This window comes from Telmatherina bonti (genome assembly GCF_933228915.1).
Source record: "Telmatherina bonti genome assembly, chromosome: 14".
Classification (NCBI taxonomy): domain Eukaryota; kingdom Metazoa; phylum Chordata; class Actinopteri; order Atheriniformes; family Telmatherinidae; genus Telmatherina; species Telmatherina bonti.
This window is the reverse complement of record NC_136612.1, coordinates 22,694,320-22,713,773: the sequence shown is the minus strand read 5'-3', so window position 1 is coordinate 22,713,773 and position 19,454 is coordinate 22,694,320. Positions and strand designations below refer to the sequence as shown.

General features: G+C 37.6%; 1 protein-coding gene across 2 annotated transcripts; it reads left to right on the top strand.

The window, feature by feature from the left end:
* Window positions 1-202: 202 nt before the first annotated feature.
* On the top strand, window positions 203-17,392 carry srl (sarcalumenin). 2 transcript variants are annotated; one of them, XM_079252624.1, is made up of 7 exons: window positions 203-282; window positions 7,755-7,847; window positions 9,248-9,343; window positions 10,095-10,130; window positions 13,618-13,734; window positions 13,991-14,224; window positions 14,328-17,392. In XM_079252624.1, exons 1-7 carry the CDS (start codon window positions 222-224, stop codon window positions 15,137-15,139), a joined length of 1,449 nt encoding a protein of 482 aa, XP_079108750.1. In that variant the 5' UTR covers window positions 203-221; the 3' UTR covers window positions 15,140-17,392. The 2 variants fall into 2 exon arrangements, with proteins under 2 accessions (XP_079108750.1, XP_079108751.1); XM_079252625.1 differs by lacking the exon at window positions 10,095-10,130.
* The last annotated feature ends 2,062 nt before the right edge of the window (window positions 17,393-19,454 follow it).

Genomic DNA, 19,454 nt, shown 5'->3' with positions numbered 1-19,454 from the left:
AGGATAGAGCCATGGTAGTTGAAGACCTCTAAAAATGAGAGCCACCTGCTTGTACATTTAGAGTGTCTGTGGCACACTTCTAACACCTCTGACACATAGAACTCAGCCTCTCCACCAGTTGGCCCTCTGTGTGCCCCGCCTCTTCTTTCTGCATGCACTTTAACCTTCCTGCCTTGGTATATATAGTCTGTGTGACTATCAGAGTTCTCCTGGCAGCCATCATGAAGGGTACAGTCTCAGTCTGCTGTTTCCTTACCCTGCTACTTGTGCAGGCCACAGCAGGTAAGACTCTGGTTAAATATCTTATTTTATACAAGCCATTCCACTATACTCATATTAGATAAAAGTATGTATATGTTTGCATTCAAGTGCTGATGTACTGATGAATGAAACAGTGATGCTGTGTAAGTTTAGAGCTTTGTTTAATGAATGTTATGGAATGTTGCTTGAGTTGATTGTTTTGTTTATATTAAATATAAATAAACCAAACACTGTCCAGAGATTTGGAGCATAATCAGGATTGAGCCATGATATGGTTTAGGATTAACCTGGGATAGACAGAAATGTTATCCTATTTTTTCCCCAGACTAGACTATTTAAAATCTGTCCCAGTTAACTGTGGAACAGCTGGAAGCCATTACAAAATCAAGGATTTAGCCGAGTCTCTTGGTATATTTAGTTATTTAGATAAAAATATTCTTTAAAGCTTTAGATTTAGTGTGTTTGAATAACTTTCTAATTTTACGCTTTGGTTGGTTTCTAAGGGTGGGAAGTTCAGGAATATTCAAAGCTGTTCAGCCCCAACTGTGACCTGACAGCATGTCAGCTGTCATAAAGCATGGCACCAGCTGATGGAAAGTCTTAGCCTAACCAAGGAGAGTAGAACAGCCACGTGGGAGCTTGAATGGAGACTGAGGCTTTTCTGCATTTTCTTACATCAATTTTATTCATTTCAAGTTGAAGAACTGCTTATTGCTGTCTGCATCTTCTCTCAGGATAACATTATAAACAACATAAGTGAGCCATAATAAGTTCAATCTCATGGAGCTCATTGAGTTGAATGTCATTGTAAAGCGCTAACCCACGACTATTCTACCCACTCTAAAATTGCAGACTGGTCTCAGAATCTGCATTGGTGCAGCTATTGTTACCCTTGTCTGTCACCCCTGCCCGTCCTTGGGGTTGTGTTTAGCGCCACCGTCCACAACCAGGCTTCCATATTCCAGCCTTCTGTCAGTTATCTAAGATTGGAAAGCCTCCTGAAACCCAACACTGTCCATCCACTACAGTTCCTCCCTCCCTCTGTTCAACCCCCTCACCTTCCCCTCCAGACTCCTCACCCCTCCCAGCTCCATGCTCCGCTTTAGATATGTTGCACAGCTGCTGTCACTCCGCACTGTCACAATTGCAATTTATTCCCAGCAGTTGGCCTTATAGGGACATGCATTCTCCAGGCAGGAGGGGCTGGGCCGTGACTGCAGCCCACATTTTAAGACAGCCCTTTTGCATACCCATGGAGGTGTTTTTTGGTGCCTCAGTCTTTAAATTTACTGCTTACTGTGTATGTGTATTGAATGTTTGCTGCAGGGTACACAGGTTTTAATTGATACCCTTAAGGATATGGAGATTTATGAGAATCACGAACTCCTTCCTACTGATTGTGTAATTATTTATACTATTGACTGGTCTGTCACTGTCAGAATCTTAAAGTAGCTCATTAGGACTTGAAGTGTAAATCTCCTTTTAATCAATGTGTTATTGATTCACTATTATTTAATCATAGCTCCTCTGATATTCCTGGCCTGTCCAAGTTCACTTGTCAAAAAAGAGGAGCTTCTCAAAGCTTACAGCACAGTCACCATGTTTACATCTTGAAACTGTGAAATTTTATGCTCAAATCTGACATCAGGAGCATTTAATTGCATAACCAGCATCCATCACATTAATTGATAATTAAACTTGTTGCATAATGGTACGAGGGTCATCTTGGTCTGGCATCAATGTAAACATTTTATGGTGTTTTATTTTCAAAAAGGTCATTTGATTCTGTCACAACGCTTAATTTATACTAATGTGCACTTGTTAAATCACTTTAATTGTTTTAAAGAAAAAGCCAAAGAAATAATTACCTTGCAAAAATTGCCCACTTGGTTTCATGATGTTGTCCAGGTTTTTATGTGGGTTGAAGCTTTTAAATGCTGGTAAGCCTGGCTGATCATTTCTTGTGTAAGATCCATCAAAGGAACAAGAAATAAGTGAATCTACATTCAGTGCCCAGTATTAAACATGGGGTTTAACTCTGAAAAGTTCTGAACCACAGATGTGGTTAGAGTTACAATAAAAAAAAAAACTAAAAAAAAAAACTAAAAAACAAATGACCAAAAGGTAGTCTGAAAAGATACTGACAGATTTTCTTTACGCCACAGGTTAACTTTACTGGTGTGTTGATAGCAAAAGGTAATATTATCCATCCTCAGCACCATAATTGCACGTTTGGCCTCCTTACTTTGCTGAAGGGAGACACTGAAAGTAAATGAAGTCTCCATGTGATTCCCATAGTGGCATGTGGCATGTCTGGGACATCCCTGCACTAGTTGTAGTAGAGGGGACACACCAGTCAAGCTCAAAAGCATTACTATATACTCCTCCTTCAGACTAGCCCTTCCAAGGGCACCTGACACCCTTTGCTGGCTCTCTAAGGGGAACAGGGATAGAGGCATCAGATCAACACCTCAGTATAAAGTGCCTTTGCCCCCATGCCTTTCTTTGAGCTTGTTTGCGTCTTTGTGACCTCTTAGAGGACTAACGGAAAGTCACTGATGTTTTATATCTTTTTATCTAAATGTAAAACTATACACACCATAATTATGTCTAGATATTGCCTTCCCAAATGAGTATAAATGTGTTAAAAAAATTCAACTTGTGATTAAGTTTTATGTATTGATTTAAGTAACGGATTTAAGGATAACCATAAAATGCTCGATTTGCAGTGAATTAACATGGTATTTAACACTCATGCTTGTTGTCTTGTTACAGGAATATTCATTTGTGCTGCATATGTTTGTCTGTATGTAACACTTAGCTCTATGTGGCGTAATGTCTGAGTCTCCAAACTGACTAATAGTCAAAACCTCAAAATAGGCAGCAGTCGTTCTGCCTCCTCCTCTGTCCATCTTCTGACCCACTGTAGAGCTATTTCTGACATTGGGGGAGCACTGGCTCTACAAGCTGTGCCACCTGTTGCCATCCATGACATCTTCTCACCAGAGCCTGCACTAACTCTGCTTATACCCAATAACGAAATAAACTACATGAATTCCCAGAGGTTATAAGGTTACAAGTTTATAGCCATTTATAATCTTTATATGATTGCTGGGATAGACTCCAGCTTCCCGCAACCCTGAACTGGACTAAGTGGTTAAGAAATGGATGCATAGATAATCTCTGTATATGTCAAATGCACCATACTGCATTATGAATATCTTTCCATTATGAACAATAAGATGAGTTTTTTATATATTACAATAATGCTAATAAATACTCTTTAGTGGTTCATTAAAAAATGGTTGCATTCAACATCAATTAAGTCTTTTCAAATTTGCATGAAATCAGAGCTTCTCCATTGATCTCTCCAGAGGAACCCATTGGCCTTTCATTAAAGTGCCTCAATCAGCTGGTGCTCATTATAAATGTTGTAACTGGAGGTTCCAGACCTGCTGCCCTCATGTTGAGGCTCATCATATTGACTGTAATTGAATTTACCTTCACTGTGCTGCAAGTTGAATATGATCCTCAAATTTCACACATATAGGCATACTTAACAGTATAAATACACCAGTGCAGATGGATATCAGCAAGCATTCCTGGAAACATTATGCTGAAATTATAAAAGAAATATTTCAATTTTTCACACCAACTTAGGGTTGCTGCTAGCATGTCATGAACTCCATCCTACAATTTTCTGTGTAGATTTAAAGATTTAGGATTTGCAATTGCAGTTGTTGATTTTCAGCATTTTTGATGACCAAACAACTTCCAAATGGCATCTATATTTGAAGTACGGCTTTGCAGCAAATAGGCAATGTAATCAGCAACATTCCTACAGGATGTACCCATGCTACCAGAATGTTTCTCCAAACTTTGGGTTGTGTGGCAACAGGCTCAGCAAGGATGCAAGCTCAGAAGCGCAGATGTCCGGGGTTCAGCTCCCATGGCGCCTGCAGGGTTAATTTTGAGCTCTGATGCAAGACTGGCCATCCTCTGGCAACATTACCTCTCTGATCTTTTACGAAGCCCTAATTCAGAGCCTCCAGCAGGGATTGACTGGATTGGAAGGTGTTAACAAGTCCGCAGCACTTAGGCCCACTCAAGAGGCTGGTGTTGAAAGTTGTGCCTCCTATAAGTGTTGAAGCAAATTGCAGAAGCTTGAATAAATTTTGAATGCTGCAGTGAATGGCTGATACAGTCTGCCAAAAAAAAAAAAAGACGTATACGTTTAACTACACTCAATGTCCTAAGAGGGTTTATTTCTCATTGACAACAAAAACCCATCTTTTACCAGGTAAACTCTTCAAAATCTTTTTCTCAAATTATATTAATCTTTCTCTGTTACTTAGTTTAACAAATCAAGCTGGGAAATTCCACATAGTAAGCTTTAAAATTGTGGCCATAGATTAGTGATGTATGACATCAATTACTGGCATTTCTAACTGTCATGTGACAAACAGCAGTTCTGTTCAAGCAGCAAACATTACTGTTGAATATGTCATGACTGTTTTATCGTTATGGATTTTTTTTTTTTTTAAATTTCAGTATCTTCTTGACAATAAAAAGAAACCGTTTAGCCTAAGACATTCTCAAATATGCAACCAGGTATTGATACATGAGAGAACCTTTTAACGGATTTCAACATTGCTCATGCCCATGCACTGGATTGGCCTGGACTGGTAACGTTGCACAGACTTATTCTTAGCAATCTGACCTGGAGAGAATCAGCACTGATGTGTTGTTCCTTAACCAGCTGTGTGTCCCTGCCGCTACACAGCCAAGGTGCAATTTTTGAGGTTTCATTTAAGACCTGAATCAAATTATTTTTTGTTACAGTTATTACATAATCAAACATTAGTGTACATCCTGAAAAAGCTCCATCTGGAGTTTTGTGGTGTGATATGCTCTCAGTTATTTGATTGATGAAAAATGCTAGTTCTTTTGTTTTCATGTAAAAAATCTCAAGCCTACTTATCTAATTGAATAAGAGTTATTGTTATTAAAGACCTTCGGTTAATATAGGTTTTCATACTACTTGTAACCAGACAATCGTAATTTTACGTCTCATTAAAAAATACATGTCAAAGCGATCCCATTCTGACTGTTGGCCAGAAACACAAGGAGCCATCGCCCACATGGCCAGTGGCTTTGTTCAATTTGTGGTGTAGTATAACACAGCAGTGCAGCTCTGTGAGAGGGAAGCAGGCTGCTCACATCAATATACTATTTATTAATAGGCATAGTAAACAACATCCTCACCAAACTGAGCTTTGTTGTAGAACCAAATGGCTTTGTTCTGCTTTGACTGTGATTTAAATGAGCATAGACCAAATCTAAACCATAACCTGACACGGGATTAAAGTTATGTGGTTGCCTTATGGTTTCTTGTCCTTCTTTTCTGCACTGTCAACTTATATCGATAAGAAAAACATCCTCTGCAGTGAAACAAGTGACAAGAACTGGCTCATAGAGTACACTTGATCCAACAACACTATGAGAAAATTGAATGATGGGACTGTGTCTCCTGACAAAAGTTTATATGCAGTCTGCATGTTGGATTTCTTCTTCTGCACAGTGTATGTTGGTCCCTCGTCTTGAGCAGTTTGTGACAAGTAATACATAAATACCCAGATACAATAATTTTTTTTTTGCCAGTCACCTGAGATCAGAAGGTTGTGACTTCATCAGCAGAAAAAAAAAAATCTTTTTTTTGCAGCTTTATTAGACAGGGATAGGGAGAACAAATTTTAAAAAAAAGATTTTTTAAAAAACTATATTGATATATTTTAGTGTCAGCAATCTGAATTTAACTTGGGTTCTCTTACAGGTAAAATACATGCAATATGTTAAAAGTAAGATGGTATTCAGATCACATCATGTACTTTTCTGTGTAAAAATGATGACTAAACAACAGCCAGAAGTATCACAGCAGCTAATGTATCATCTTCATTCTTCTCTAAATATCTTCAAAATATCTAAAAATTCTGCTTCAGTGACTTTTTGAACACCAACACCTGTAACCTTCCAGTACATAAAGCAGTGAATCACAGGTCTTCTGAACAGCTCCTTTAAATATCGTATAGCCTAAACAAGTTTGTGTGAAACAGTACTTTGTGGGAGGTGTCACAGAGAGCCTGTTCTGAGGCCTGCGCACACAAGGACAGGCCTCACTGAATAATAGATTTGTGATTGGTGGGTAAATATAGATGAGAAAAGAAAGAGGATTGCACATCATTTCATGTATATTACTGAAGAGACCACTCAGCCCTCCTCACTGTGAAACTGGGGAAGTCCCTATATCTGTCAGACTTATCTTCACTGTTGACATAAAGCCCATAGTGATGCCAAACACACGTCTTTGGCTATTTATTTCCAGGATTTGTTTTCTAAATTAGGAGCTGATTGTATTAACAGCTGTGATCTAAGTAATCCAAGCTGTCAGAAGTAAACATAACTAGTGAGCAAATATCTCTCAGAATCTCTGCCTCCTTGCCTCACACTAATGAACAATACATGGTAAAAGAAACTGTGTTCATGTTTAAATGAAAAACTTAACTAAATAGTGAAATATATATCCCTGAATACCACCATTTCAACCTGACCTATCAATGTTGTGTTATCAATTTGTCAAATTTCTTATTTATACATGTTGGCAGATATATATAAATAATTAGTTTCTGATGGGGACAGAACTGAGTTGGGACTCCTCAGTTGGGCTTTTAATCTACCCCCATAACCTAAGGTTGGAGGGTTAATCTCTGACATCTCTGTCACACATGTTGCCATGTCATGGAAGAAGGCTTTACATCCTAAGATATGTGTTTATATGTAGAGGGCAAGCATGTGAGGCCCCCTTGAAAAGGCACCACATGTGTGTAGCTACTTTTCACAAAGTGAACCATTCAATAATGAAACCATTTAAGACTAGAATTTTGTGTTTTGTATGTTTATAAAACTTAGATTTAAATACTTATGGCATCGCTCAAAATGCAGACTGAGTGCTTCAGTAAGCACAGTTCTGGTATCCTAGATCCAAAGCTGTCCACTTCTCAAACCACAGATGATGTTCTCAGAATAAATATGAAAAATGACTGATGTCAAGTTTTTTTTTGTTTTTTTTCTTATGGTCTGTATCAAGGTTCTTTATTGTCAAGTATCATGACAGTCACAGCAGATGAACTAGAGGCTCAGTTTATAAAGTTTTGATGCTGGAAAACCCAAATCTCTGCTTTGCTTTAAACTGATGTTATCACCCAGTGTTTCTCTTTCTGACAGACTTAAACTCAGCTCTGGCAATAAAGCATGAAAACAAGACATACATTTTTAAATCAAGTTTGCATTACCTGTGTTTCATAACCAAAATGTTTCTGTATTCTTTTGGAACAACTTTTAGCACCATACTCCAACACATTAAACTGTTAGGAGATCTTTAAAGATATACACTCTTCTTTCAAACAGGGCTAAATGTAATGGATTTTGTTTTTCAGAAGAGGAAGATTTTACATCCGTCCTCAGAGACAGATCTCATATCGATGAGACGCTGCGGCTTGCTACTGAGGAAAAAGCAGCCGATTATGCAGGTAAAAAGCAATCATTAATAATCATTGTTATCATTACAGTTTTTAAACATTCATCACATATGGATCAGTGGATCATGTCAAGTAGTTGATAGGTATAAAAACCTTTCTTTAACATTGTTTTTCATTTTAACAAGCTCCTGTTGAGGTTTTTAGTAAACCAAAATATTCTTAAAAGATGCTGAACTGTGAGTCACAAACTAAACCTAAAAAATTCAATTAACAGTTTTAGTCATTTAAACATAACTTTGTTTTTCTAAGCTCTGACTAAATCTTGCACTGAATGTGAATAGTTTAATATTTAGTATGGCTTTGTAGTCAAAATTTGAAACATCCGACTTTAAAGTCTTAAAATACATTTTAAAAACACCAATTAAACACATGATTTAAATAAATATGAATAACACGAGATTAATTTGTTTAGTCGTGTTAAAGAATAATTCAGAACTATGTAAAGCATTGGGTTAATCATAGACTTAAATTAGAACCCAGTGTTTTCTGACAGTAAGATAATGGTCAAGGGTGAGTGTGTCCCATGGTTTATTTGAAGAACACAGATATATTAGAGTGCAGCCTTCACAACATGTTTGTGGAAGTGTATTATGGGGGAAAATATGATTTCAGGTAAAAGTTGTTGTCATTGTTATCAGGCTGGAAAACGATCTACAATCCACCATCACAGGAACAGCAAAAGATTACGGGTAGGGCTTCAAGTAGACAAGCTCTGCTCTTCAAAAGAATATTGCAGTTTATTAAAGATCACATAGGTTAGCCAGAGAACATTGTAAAAATATGTTTGGACAAATGAGAAAAATGTAACTTCTTTTATATGTTTGGTGGTGGTAGCATAATGGTTCAGATCAGTTTTGCTACATCTAATCCATGACAGTTTGTCCTGATTGATGGTTAAGCTAATTTTAAATAGTTTTGACCATATAAAAAGAGAAATAACAGAATCTTAAATTAGAAGCAAACCTCAAGAGAAATTATGTCATACAGCTTACAGACAGCAACTCTAAGCAAACTTATACAAGCCATCCTTGTAGGAAAGTGTTTTACATGTGACCCGCCAGAGCAGAAGCTGTTTACAGGGAACAATAGATGAAAGTTTTTCCTAGTTAACATGGAGGACTGATCAACAACTACAGCACTGGAAACGTTCAACAGTTACTGCAGCTTCAAGAGTATCTACCATTGCATCAGTTTTTACTTAATAAATGACAATGTTGATTTAGATTAAATTCAAAGTAGTTCACATCTTTTTTTTCTCCCAGCTTTGATGACAGTGAAACGCCACAGTTTATTGTTTGACTCTTGTCACTATTGCTTTTAGTTAAATGTTACTTATGTAAACATTCTTTCTTATATGCTAACATTCCTTGTCCTATCACCTTGTCCTCCAGCGGCTATTGAGAAGTTACGGAAGATCTACCATACATCCATCAAACCGATGGAACAGGCCTATAAGTACAATGAACTAAGGCAACATGAGATCTCAGGTATTCCAGAAACTTTGACTTAAACTGTACTTTCTGTTATGTGGATCTTTTTTTTGTTGTTGTTGCCTTGAGGATTCTTTTATTTGTTTGAAAAATTGTATAATCTATACAGTCAGCAAATACATAACAGTGGGATCTTGCCCCTTTTTGCCTAATTCTGGGGAATTTCAGGAAATTGCAGTTAAAGTGTAACAGGTAACTTTTAGAAATTATATTTAGGTACGTTCATTTTGAAGCATTACACACCTACCTCTATCCTTCCACTTACCCTCCTCCCTCCAAGACTTTAGTTTAGTTATTGCACTGTGAGCTATTTGTTTACAGTCTCAGCACTAGTGGCAAACTGAACTTGCCAAAGACAAGTTCTTCCTTTCTACAATGAAATAAAGCTCGCCCTCTTGTGGCTGTCGAGCTTAGACTTGCATGCAAACAAATTTTAGTGCAACCCTGAAAATGTACTTTTCGCTTATATGAGAGTAAATACATGTCATTATCTGACCACAAGCGTACAACCCATCTCCTTACAGACATGTTTGACTAACTGTAGGTCAAATATGTGTCCAGAAATTTCAGCCATGATCTCCCAGCCATCCACATACATTGATACTCTTCCTCCTCCCTGTTGCTTGTAGAAACCTCACTCCTTTACTGAGCTCTCCTTCACCTCCTGTTCCCTTCACTTCTCTGTACTCCACCCTCTCCTGCCTTTCCTCACCCCCATCCTCTTCACCCCCCTCCCCCCATCTAACAGCATACCCTGGACGAACCCTAGGGGACTCGGCCACAGGTGGGTGTGGGCAGGGCTTACCTGAGCATGGCACTGTCTGAAGTGCTAAGCCCCTTCCTTTCACCCTTCATTTTTTATCATAAATTTGTTTTCTGTTGATCAGAAGTTTCAATCATGCTTCACTTTGGGTGACACCCAGTAAATCATGTCTAATAACTATAACATCCTGGACTGGTTTGTCATTAAAGTGATCCATGGATGAAAGTTTCAATCCACAGAAAGATGTCAGTTCTGTAGTTATTGTACATCAAAAATGAGAAATTAAAAGAAAAGTTTGTGGCTCAGATTTAATTAGAAGTCAAGGCTGTTGATGTTTAAGAATGATTTTTGCATAGTATTTACAAAGGGGAGTTTGTGAAAAAACGATGGAGGGGATTGCATGTGCAGCTTTGGCTTCAGAGAAGGACACACAAGTTTCAGGAGGGGACATTGGTGGGAAAGGATGATCATTTTTCAGACAAAAGTTTGTCACTTTTGTTTATTTTTCTGTATTTTATATCTTCTCAGAGGTTAGTGGAGTAGGGATGGGACTTTTACACTGTCATGACGATCTGTGGATTCCATTCATACATTTAACCACAAACCAAGAAAAATATGTGGAAAATGCTCATTCTAAAAAACAAAGTACAATGATTTTCATGTTCATTTTATTTAATTACTAAAATATTCTACGTTTATTTTCATCAACTTTATTTCCTTTGACAAGATACATTCAGCTTAGCATTTCAGGCTTTTCCCAAAGAATCTGTGTGATGATCATTGGACTGTTCGATTTTGCTACAAAAAATTTGGTGTACACAAAAGTAGCCTCATGTTGACCTTGTTGAGGGACAATGTTGACTTCTCTGGGATCAGAGGCATTTGGGACCATCAATAAAAACCTGCATTGTGATCAGACTAGTTGGTATTTAAGAACTTAAAAAATTAACTCCAAAGGATTTAAAATCAAAGACAAATAGGATTATTCTAACTTTTAAGCGACAAATCCTAGAGCTGCAATTTGTGATGGCATGGGCAGTCATAATTTATAGTTTTTGCTTCAGGTTCTGTTAGTTTCTGTTCTTAGTTTTCTTTGTGTCTTCGTTATTTTAATTCCAGCTTAATTTAAGGTTCATCCTCGTGTATATTATAGTTTATATACATCTTGTTCCCTACACATCTGCTCCTCGCTAAGTTATTTCTCATTAGTGTGTGTTTTTCTATGACTATACATGTCTTTCACGTCATCCCTCGTGTTTCTTGGTCTTCTTAGTTTGGGTTTCTGTTTTTGCTCCTCTTGAGTGTCTCTTTTCTTCCTCCCTATGCAATTGTTTTGTCAGGCCACCACAATAAAACCCCCTCGTCCACATCTGCCAAGCTCCTTCCTCTTCCTCAGAATTGGAGGTCTTATCCTCCACACATCCTGACGTGAATGTGTTTTAGTGCTGATGGGAGAACCCATTCACTATTGCAGTTAGAATTAATATAAAAACTAACAATTTAGAGCATCATGCAACTTGTTTTCCAGAGATGTCCATGTATTTTCCAACATGAAACACAAAGCCACGTTGGACAAAAATTATATTGACATGTATAGCTGAGGAAGAAGAGGATATAGCCACTGGACTTCACTGCCTGCAGTTGTAACCTGTCCCCAAGAGAGACTGATTGGAAAAGTTTGAAACAAAAACCATGAAAACAACTCTGTACTGCTGCAGACCTCAAAATGTGTTTGCAGGAATAATGGGACAAAATAACATTTGTAACTCTGTTGCTTGGTAACCAACATCTTTTGGAATTGCAATGCAGGCCTGAGATGCAAAATTGGATTGATATTCACAAATCAAATGAAGTTGATGAGAAAATAAAATCTACGTAACTCAATGACCTAAAAAGAATTTTAGAAAAAAAAACCCATTTGTTTAGATTTCCATATGATCCCAACTTTTTCTCATTTCTGATTTATACAACAGAACTTGATGCCCTACCACCCCTACCACAATGTCCACTTACAACACAAATGTCAGCTTGCTAGGAGAAACACAGCTTGAACTGAAAGCATGAGCTTTTTGTGTTAGGATATGGCTTCAGTATTTTGTTTCTTGCTGCTGGCTAAATTACTGCTTTAAAACTTCTTTATTTGTCTTGATATTTTCTTGTGTTCTTTTAATCCTACTAATGTTCTCTATGTGTGCTGTATTGGGGTTGAAAGTTCTATTTAGACTTGCATGTTTTTTCCATTTAATTTAAAACCCCATTCCTGAAAAAGTTGGGACAATTGTTTAAAAATTAGTGAAGACCTGAATACAATTATTTACAAACATTTTCATTCGTTTACACTAGAATTTATTACGGTATTAACACAAAACCAAGAATGTTGACATAAAAAAGGGACAGTATTCTGAGAATATTTTGTGCCACATTTGGTATTTGATTTAGATAACAGATTTGACAGAAGTCTGCCAAGTGTGTGCCTCACCACTTCTTTAAACAACACTGTGTGTATTTTGGAGCTGAGGAATACAGATTTCTTTTTCAAAATTCTTCCTTTACTGTGTAGCAGCTCAACTGGCCTCTGAAATCCTATATTTAATTCATGAAGTGCACAACTCTTCTGTATGTAACACGGCTAGAATGCATCAAGGTTTGTTCAAAATGTGGAAACTTTACAAAGATTATACAAAGTCTTGCTGTTGTAATAAATGCAGAACGTAGTTTGGTATATTCTTGCTGAAATAAATAAATCCCTCCCTAATAATTAGACATTTTCTGAATGGATAGGGGTTGCAGCTCTAAAAGCTGTATACAACATACTGTCATTCAGTATGGTACTTTGCTGGCTTTTGGACAATGTACAAGGCTATGGGAACAGGTACATTTCTTATATCCCGGGGGATTGGATATTTAGAATTTCCTAAATTTAATTTCCAAAGAATTTTTTTACTCCCCAAAACACCATTTGACAGTTTTTTTCTGTCCTGTCTCATTTAAATGGACATGACAAAAGAAAAATATCTTTATTTCTCTTCCTCCTTAGAGTTTAAACTTACTTTTGCAGATACTGCAAGAAACTGATAAAAACCTTAAATACTTTCAAATTTTTACATCAAAAAACTTTATTAAATTACACATTATTAGATTCTATCTTATTTTTACTTTTCATACAGTACCCAACTTTTTTCTAAAATAAAAGGGCCACCCATCCCACCCCCCAAAAATGAATGAAATATTTAAATGACCAACAAACAAACAAAAAACAAACAGACAATCTTTTGAATTAATGAACTTGGTTGAAGAGTTCTCTTGAATATAAATTGCAGCCAACACTGGCTTTCTGTTAGGAAAATGACAACACATAAAAACTAGAGTTTACACAAATTTTGTGATCACAGTAAATGGCTGTTTCCTAATCATTTTTCCATTTTAATGTAGAATACACTTGGAAGGTTATTCCTCTGTCATTCATACAATCCTGCTGACATCAATGTTGTTTCATGTTGCCCATCAGATGGAGAGATTACCTCCAAACCCATGGTTCTGTTTCTTGGACCCTGGAGTGTAGGAAAGTCCTCCATGATCAATTACCTCTTGGGCTTGCAAGACAGCCCCTACCAGCTCTACACAGGTATGATACGACTTCTTTTTCTTTTTGAAGTGGCAACAAGTAATGTTAAAACTTAAAATTATCTTCAAGATGGAGCAGCCTCAAAACCTGAGTAGATGTAAATCTGTAGTGTCAATCTTTTCCTCTTTACAGGATAACAAGCTGCTTTATTTAAATTACAAAGGGTCTGTTGTGTAAATGTTATTTTGATCGACGCTTCACCTTTTCTCTGTATCTTACAAGCTAAACTTTTCCTTACTGTGACTTTGTTTTACAGGAGCTGAGCCCACTACCTCTGAGTTTACTGTAATAATGCACGGAGAGAAGATCCGCTCTGTTGAGGGTATTGTTATGGCAGCAGACAGCTCTCGCTCCTTCTCTCCTCTGGAAAAGTTTGGCCAAAACTTCCTGGAAAAGCTGATTGGCATTGAGATGCCTCACAAGCTGCTAGAACGTGTAACATTTGTGGACACACCAGGAATCATTGAGAACCGGAAGCAGCAGGAAAGAGGTAAAAGACACTCAGCTTTGCTTTCCACCTCAACAGAAAGGACAAGTGCAATGAAAGCAGGATGGATCTCAATCTGTAACACTTCTCTTCTGCTTCCATCCAGGTTATCCTTTCAATGATGTTTGCCAGTGGTTCATTGATCGTGCAGACCTGATATTTGTGGTGTTTGATCCCACCAAACTGGACGTTGGTCTAGAGCTGGAGATGCTCTTCCGACAGCTGAAAGGTCGCGAATCACAGATCCGCATCATCCTCAACAAGGCTGACAACCTGGCCACTCAAGACTTAATGAGAGTCTATGGAGCGCTCTTTTGGAGCTTAGCTCCCCTCATCAATGTAACTGAACCACCTCGTGTCTATGTCAGCTCCTTCTGGCCATATGATTATGCACCGGACACCAGCCGTGAGCTCTTTAAAAGAGAGGAAATATCCCTCCTGGAAGATCTTAACCAAGTGATTGAAAATCGAATGGAGAACAAGATTGCCTTCATTCGCCAGCATGGCATTCGTGTCCGCATCCATGCTCTACTTGTAGACCGCTATGTCCAGACCTTTAAAGAGAAAATGAGCTTCTTCAGTGACCCTGAACTAGTATTCAAAGAGATTGTGGATGAGCCAGATAAGTTCTATATTTTCAAGTCTATCCTAGCAAAGACCAACGTCAGTAAATTTGACTTGCCCAACCGAGATGCTTACCGTGACTTCTTTGGCATCAACCCAGTCACCAGCTTCAAGCCCCTGTCAGCTCAGTGCTCTTACATTGGAAGCTGCCTGCTGGATAAGATTGAGAAGGCAATTACCAACGAGCTGCCCGCTCTTCTGAGCAGCATTAACTCTGGCAAGCAGCCGGGCCTGTCGTCCTGTGAGGCTACTGGCTGTGGTGAAAAGCCAAAGAATCGTTACCGAAAGAACTGAGCAACATAAAATAACTTGTGTGGAGGTAGTAAGGAGACAGAGGAGGTGAAGAGAACAGGTCTGGTGGAAACCAACCCTGCTTTTGTCAGACAATTGTATTGTTGAGGAAACAAGATTAAAGTTTGATGTTTTGTTTTTTTTCCTCAGGAGAATAAGAGAAGGTGGGTAAAGTGACTGTGAGAATGATGCAGGCAGTGGGAGGGAGGGGCCATTGATAAGGCAGCTTAAGGACACAAGTGCTAAAGAAATGAGAACATGCCACTGATCACAGTTTTAGCACAACTACATTGGACTGTCTGAGACTGTGGGGTTGAGAAGATTTTGATGTGGAGAACCAGTAAGATTGAATAATAAAAGGCTAATCATGAGACTGAAAGAGTCCAGAACCAGCACCCTTGTATGTGAATAAAGCAGGAAAAGTGGAAAACAAGTCTGTGTTGTAAAATTACATGAATTGCATTGCAATGGAACATTTCCACAAGCTTCAGAAGTTGCTCTCGCAGTAGTCATTTTCTGGGTGCTATACAAAGCTTTTGTGTTTAGCTGATCATCCAAACCTTTTCTGTGAAAATAGATTATCTTTGCATGTTAGTAACACATCTTATTTAACAGATGCATGTTTTTCTTTTTTTTTGTGTTTTTTTCTCACACAAAAAGTTAATTTCCTCTTCCAGTTTTTCTGAAACCTGAACCAATCCTGCCATGCAACAAATGTGGCCTTTTTTCTGTTCGTCTTGGTTGTTGACAACCATTAAAAAAGCAGAGGTCAGGGTTCACGGGTCAGAGTCTTCAGAGCAGAGAGGGTATGTTTATTCTGCTTCACTTCTTAACTGTTCTTACTGTGTTTGTTTGAGTCTATAAATTTGCCAGTCTTTGGCAAAAATTTAGCACTGTGTTAAGAGTTATTATTTCATTTAATGATAAGCTAGCCAGCTTTGTCTTCTTAGCTGAGAGACCATAAAAAAGGTACAGTGAATGATGTTTGTGAGTTATAGCCTTCATTATCCATTTATTCGACCATTTCCTCTGTGGGTTTGAAAGATGTTTATTGATTTCTGTCCATATACCTGTTGCGGATTGAACTGAACTGGATTGTGCGGATGAACTGAAAAAAACTATAGCATAATTTTGAAACATCATTTGGAAGATTGAGATGGTGGATCCCTGTCATGGTGGATTTTAGAACTTGTACAAAGTGGAATGAAAGTGAGGGTAAATTGGAGGACTCCTGAGTTGACCCCTGACCTCTACAGAAGTAAGGCAACCCCACATGGTAACCTTTCCCTAGTTCTGGCAAAAGGGATACAAAGTGCTCATGTAGCATACCTTAAAGAATTTTCAAGAAGTACGGCAAAGAAAAGCATGAGATACGTCATCAGCTTTGGGAATACACTCATTTTTCACAACTTCTGGAAGTCTTGTCCCTGCAAAATCAACATAGTTGTTCAAGAGTTTAATGTGTACATTTTAAGTTTTGGTTTTCCAATATGATAAAACACAAAATCTAATATAATAGGATTAGATTTAAATGTGGTTTAAAGAAAATGTTGTTCTTCTTACAGAACTTGACCAATTCTCCAGTATTTATGTTAAGATACACAGTTAACCTGGTCGTTGCCTCATGTTTTTTACACAGAGATGATAAGAGGTTTTCATCTTCTCATCTAACAGCAAGAAAACAAATTATTGCAATTCCAAAAATGAAAATCTAGTAAACATTAAGTCCTGGTTAGTCAAAGAAAAGGTTAGTTTTGAAACAAAAACTCCCCCAAAGCATGGAGCTGATACATGCACACTCATGCACTTCTGCCCCCTCATGCCTTACTCTCTCACTCCCTCATTGCTTTCCCCACCTAAACTCTTTGGCATGATGAAAATAACTGTCACAAGACAGAACCAAAAAAATCCTCCTTTTCATACATTTCAGTGTGAGAGCTCCACTGGATGTGTATGTTTACACTGCAGATCCAAGGTATGCCCACAAGAAGGTGCTGTGTAAAAGAGTAAAAGATTCAGTTTCCTCAGTAAGGGCATAGTAGAAGCTTATAGTGGGGGTGAACCCTTGGGATTCATGACATTGAGAGGTTGTGTTTATAGTATATTCAAGTGTCACTTAACTTTAGTCACCTGTGATTTAGACATTGTACGAATGAATGCTGCTGATTCACTTTTTTCTTTTGGTATGACATTGAAATTATTATTGGCCAAATCATTTGGAAGCTTGATGGATAAGAATAAAGATTTCTGAAGGACTGGGTTTGTGAAACTTTGTGGTTCTTCTGCTGAAATGATACTAAGGTAGAGACGAGAGTTTGAAAAATGCCTCTTCACCCTGTCTTTTTTCCTTTTGTTTACAGTCCACATATCTGCCCCCGTTTCCGTTCCAGCACTTAGACCTTGTGGCCCAAGGTTGGAATACTCTGAAAGCCCAATCTCTCACTTTTACTTCTGAAAGCATGGTTTTATCCCACAGATGCAATGCAGCTGTCATTGGTTGTGGCTCGAAGTGGATAGATTTGTGTGAGTGTGTGTCTTTGGTTGTGAGTGCATTAGCCTTCAGTTTTGATTGTGCATCTGGATTTTTCTATAAAAGGTCACATAAACTTATTTTTATTTCTTTATGAATTCAATCTTCCACTCACATTACATTGGGTTAAATGTGAAAATAAAACTATATATAAATATATATATATATATATATATATATATATATATATATATATATATATATATATATATATATATATATATATATATATATATATATATACACACACACACTCACATTCATAATAGCTATACCATGAATGTGAGAGTGAAAGGCATAACAAAAAGGTTATAGCTTTTTATATGTATAGCTTTTTGTGGGATTCAAATGCAAAATGTAATTGTACAACTTATTCAAAAGCAGTTTCATAAACATCTTGATCAATTAAATCTGTCAAGATGTTAAGAAAAGTTTAGCGTTAGTTCATGTATGGTGTTTGCATTTTGGAGCATTTGCCATAAACTCACAACATGGGGTCAAATGGGATCTCAATGCAAGTGAAAGATTACATTGTTTAGGGCGTGAAGTAATTCCATAAGAAAGATAACTCAAAGAGGATGAGTCAGATACATAGTTTGGAAAATCAAACAAACCGTTGAGCCCAGCAGTATGAAAAGGCATAGATGTACTAATAGTACAACAAAAGTGGATTTGGCAGAGTACTTTCCAGAGTACTTCCCCAATATGTAGCCATGTGAAGAGCACTTTCCAGATGGTATTCATGTCATTAACCAAGTCTATCAGAGAGAAGGCGCCATGACAGCAAAGGCTGCACCAAAATGTTCAAACCAGTTATAAAACAAGACAGACCAGATCAAACTGAAATAAACAGAAATCAAAACCACTCTGAAAAGGCATGCTGTGAGCAGATTAAGTAAAGACAAAAATTTACCTGAATAAAATAAAGAAAAAAATATGCATATATGGTATGTATTATTTTTATATTTGCGTCTGATCACTTACCCTTAGGCCTATATTGTCCTCCAGTGAGAACTATTTAACTGCCACGTTTGGGTTTATTTCATTATATGTTGTAGCAGTTTACTAGAGACTGGAATAAAAAATGTTATTTTAGTCACTATCTCCCAAAATACGTTGTCCCTACCTCTGAACGACGACCCCTCCCCATATTCAGCCAATCCTTTGGTCCCTTGTCTCTTTTTGCCAAATAATAGACAGCAGAGTGAAGTTAACTGTGACCAACTGAGCGGAAGTATGAACCTTTCAGAATAAATGTCAATAAAACGTGTTCGTCGGAGCGCTCTGAATTTTAACAACCATCATGAGTTTAAAGAAAGTAAACCTCGTGGAAGTGGTCCTATTTACATGCCATTAGGTGCTAAGTAATTCAGCAAAAATTTTAGTGAATTTACCTATGTGTGTTGTGATTTTATACGCAAAAAGTTTAGCATTATTAGGCTGGCAGATTTCTATGGGGGGGAGGCATAAAGAGTGTGATTTGACTGGAGCTTCCCTAATTTAATGTAAGGTAAGGTAAAAAGAAAAAAAAACGTCCTGGGCCAATATAAAAGAGTGCCACGTTTGAATTTTTGCGAAAGTGTGTCAGATTCTCAGCATGCTATATACGCAGTTGTGATCGGGGTTTTATTGTTAAAGGAAAAAAGCGGATACGATCATCGTTTAATCTTTCTTCTCAGAATATATTTCTTTCGCTCTCCCTTTGCCTCTTAAACGCGCGTGCATACGCGCGTGTACGCTCTTTGCTTGTGGCTGGACGGCTGTCGGCACACAGAAGATGGTGGCGGC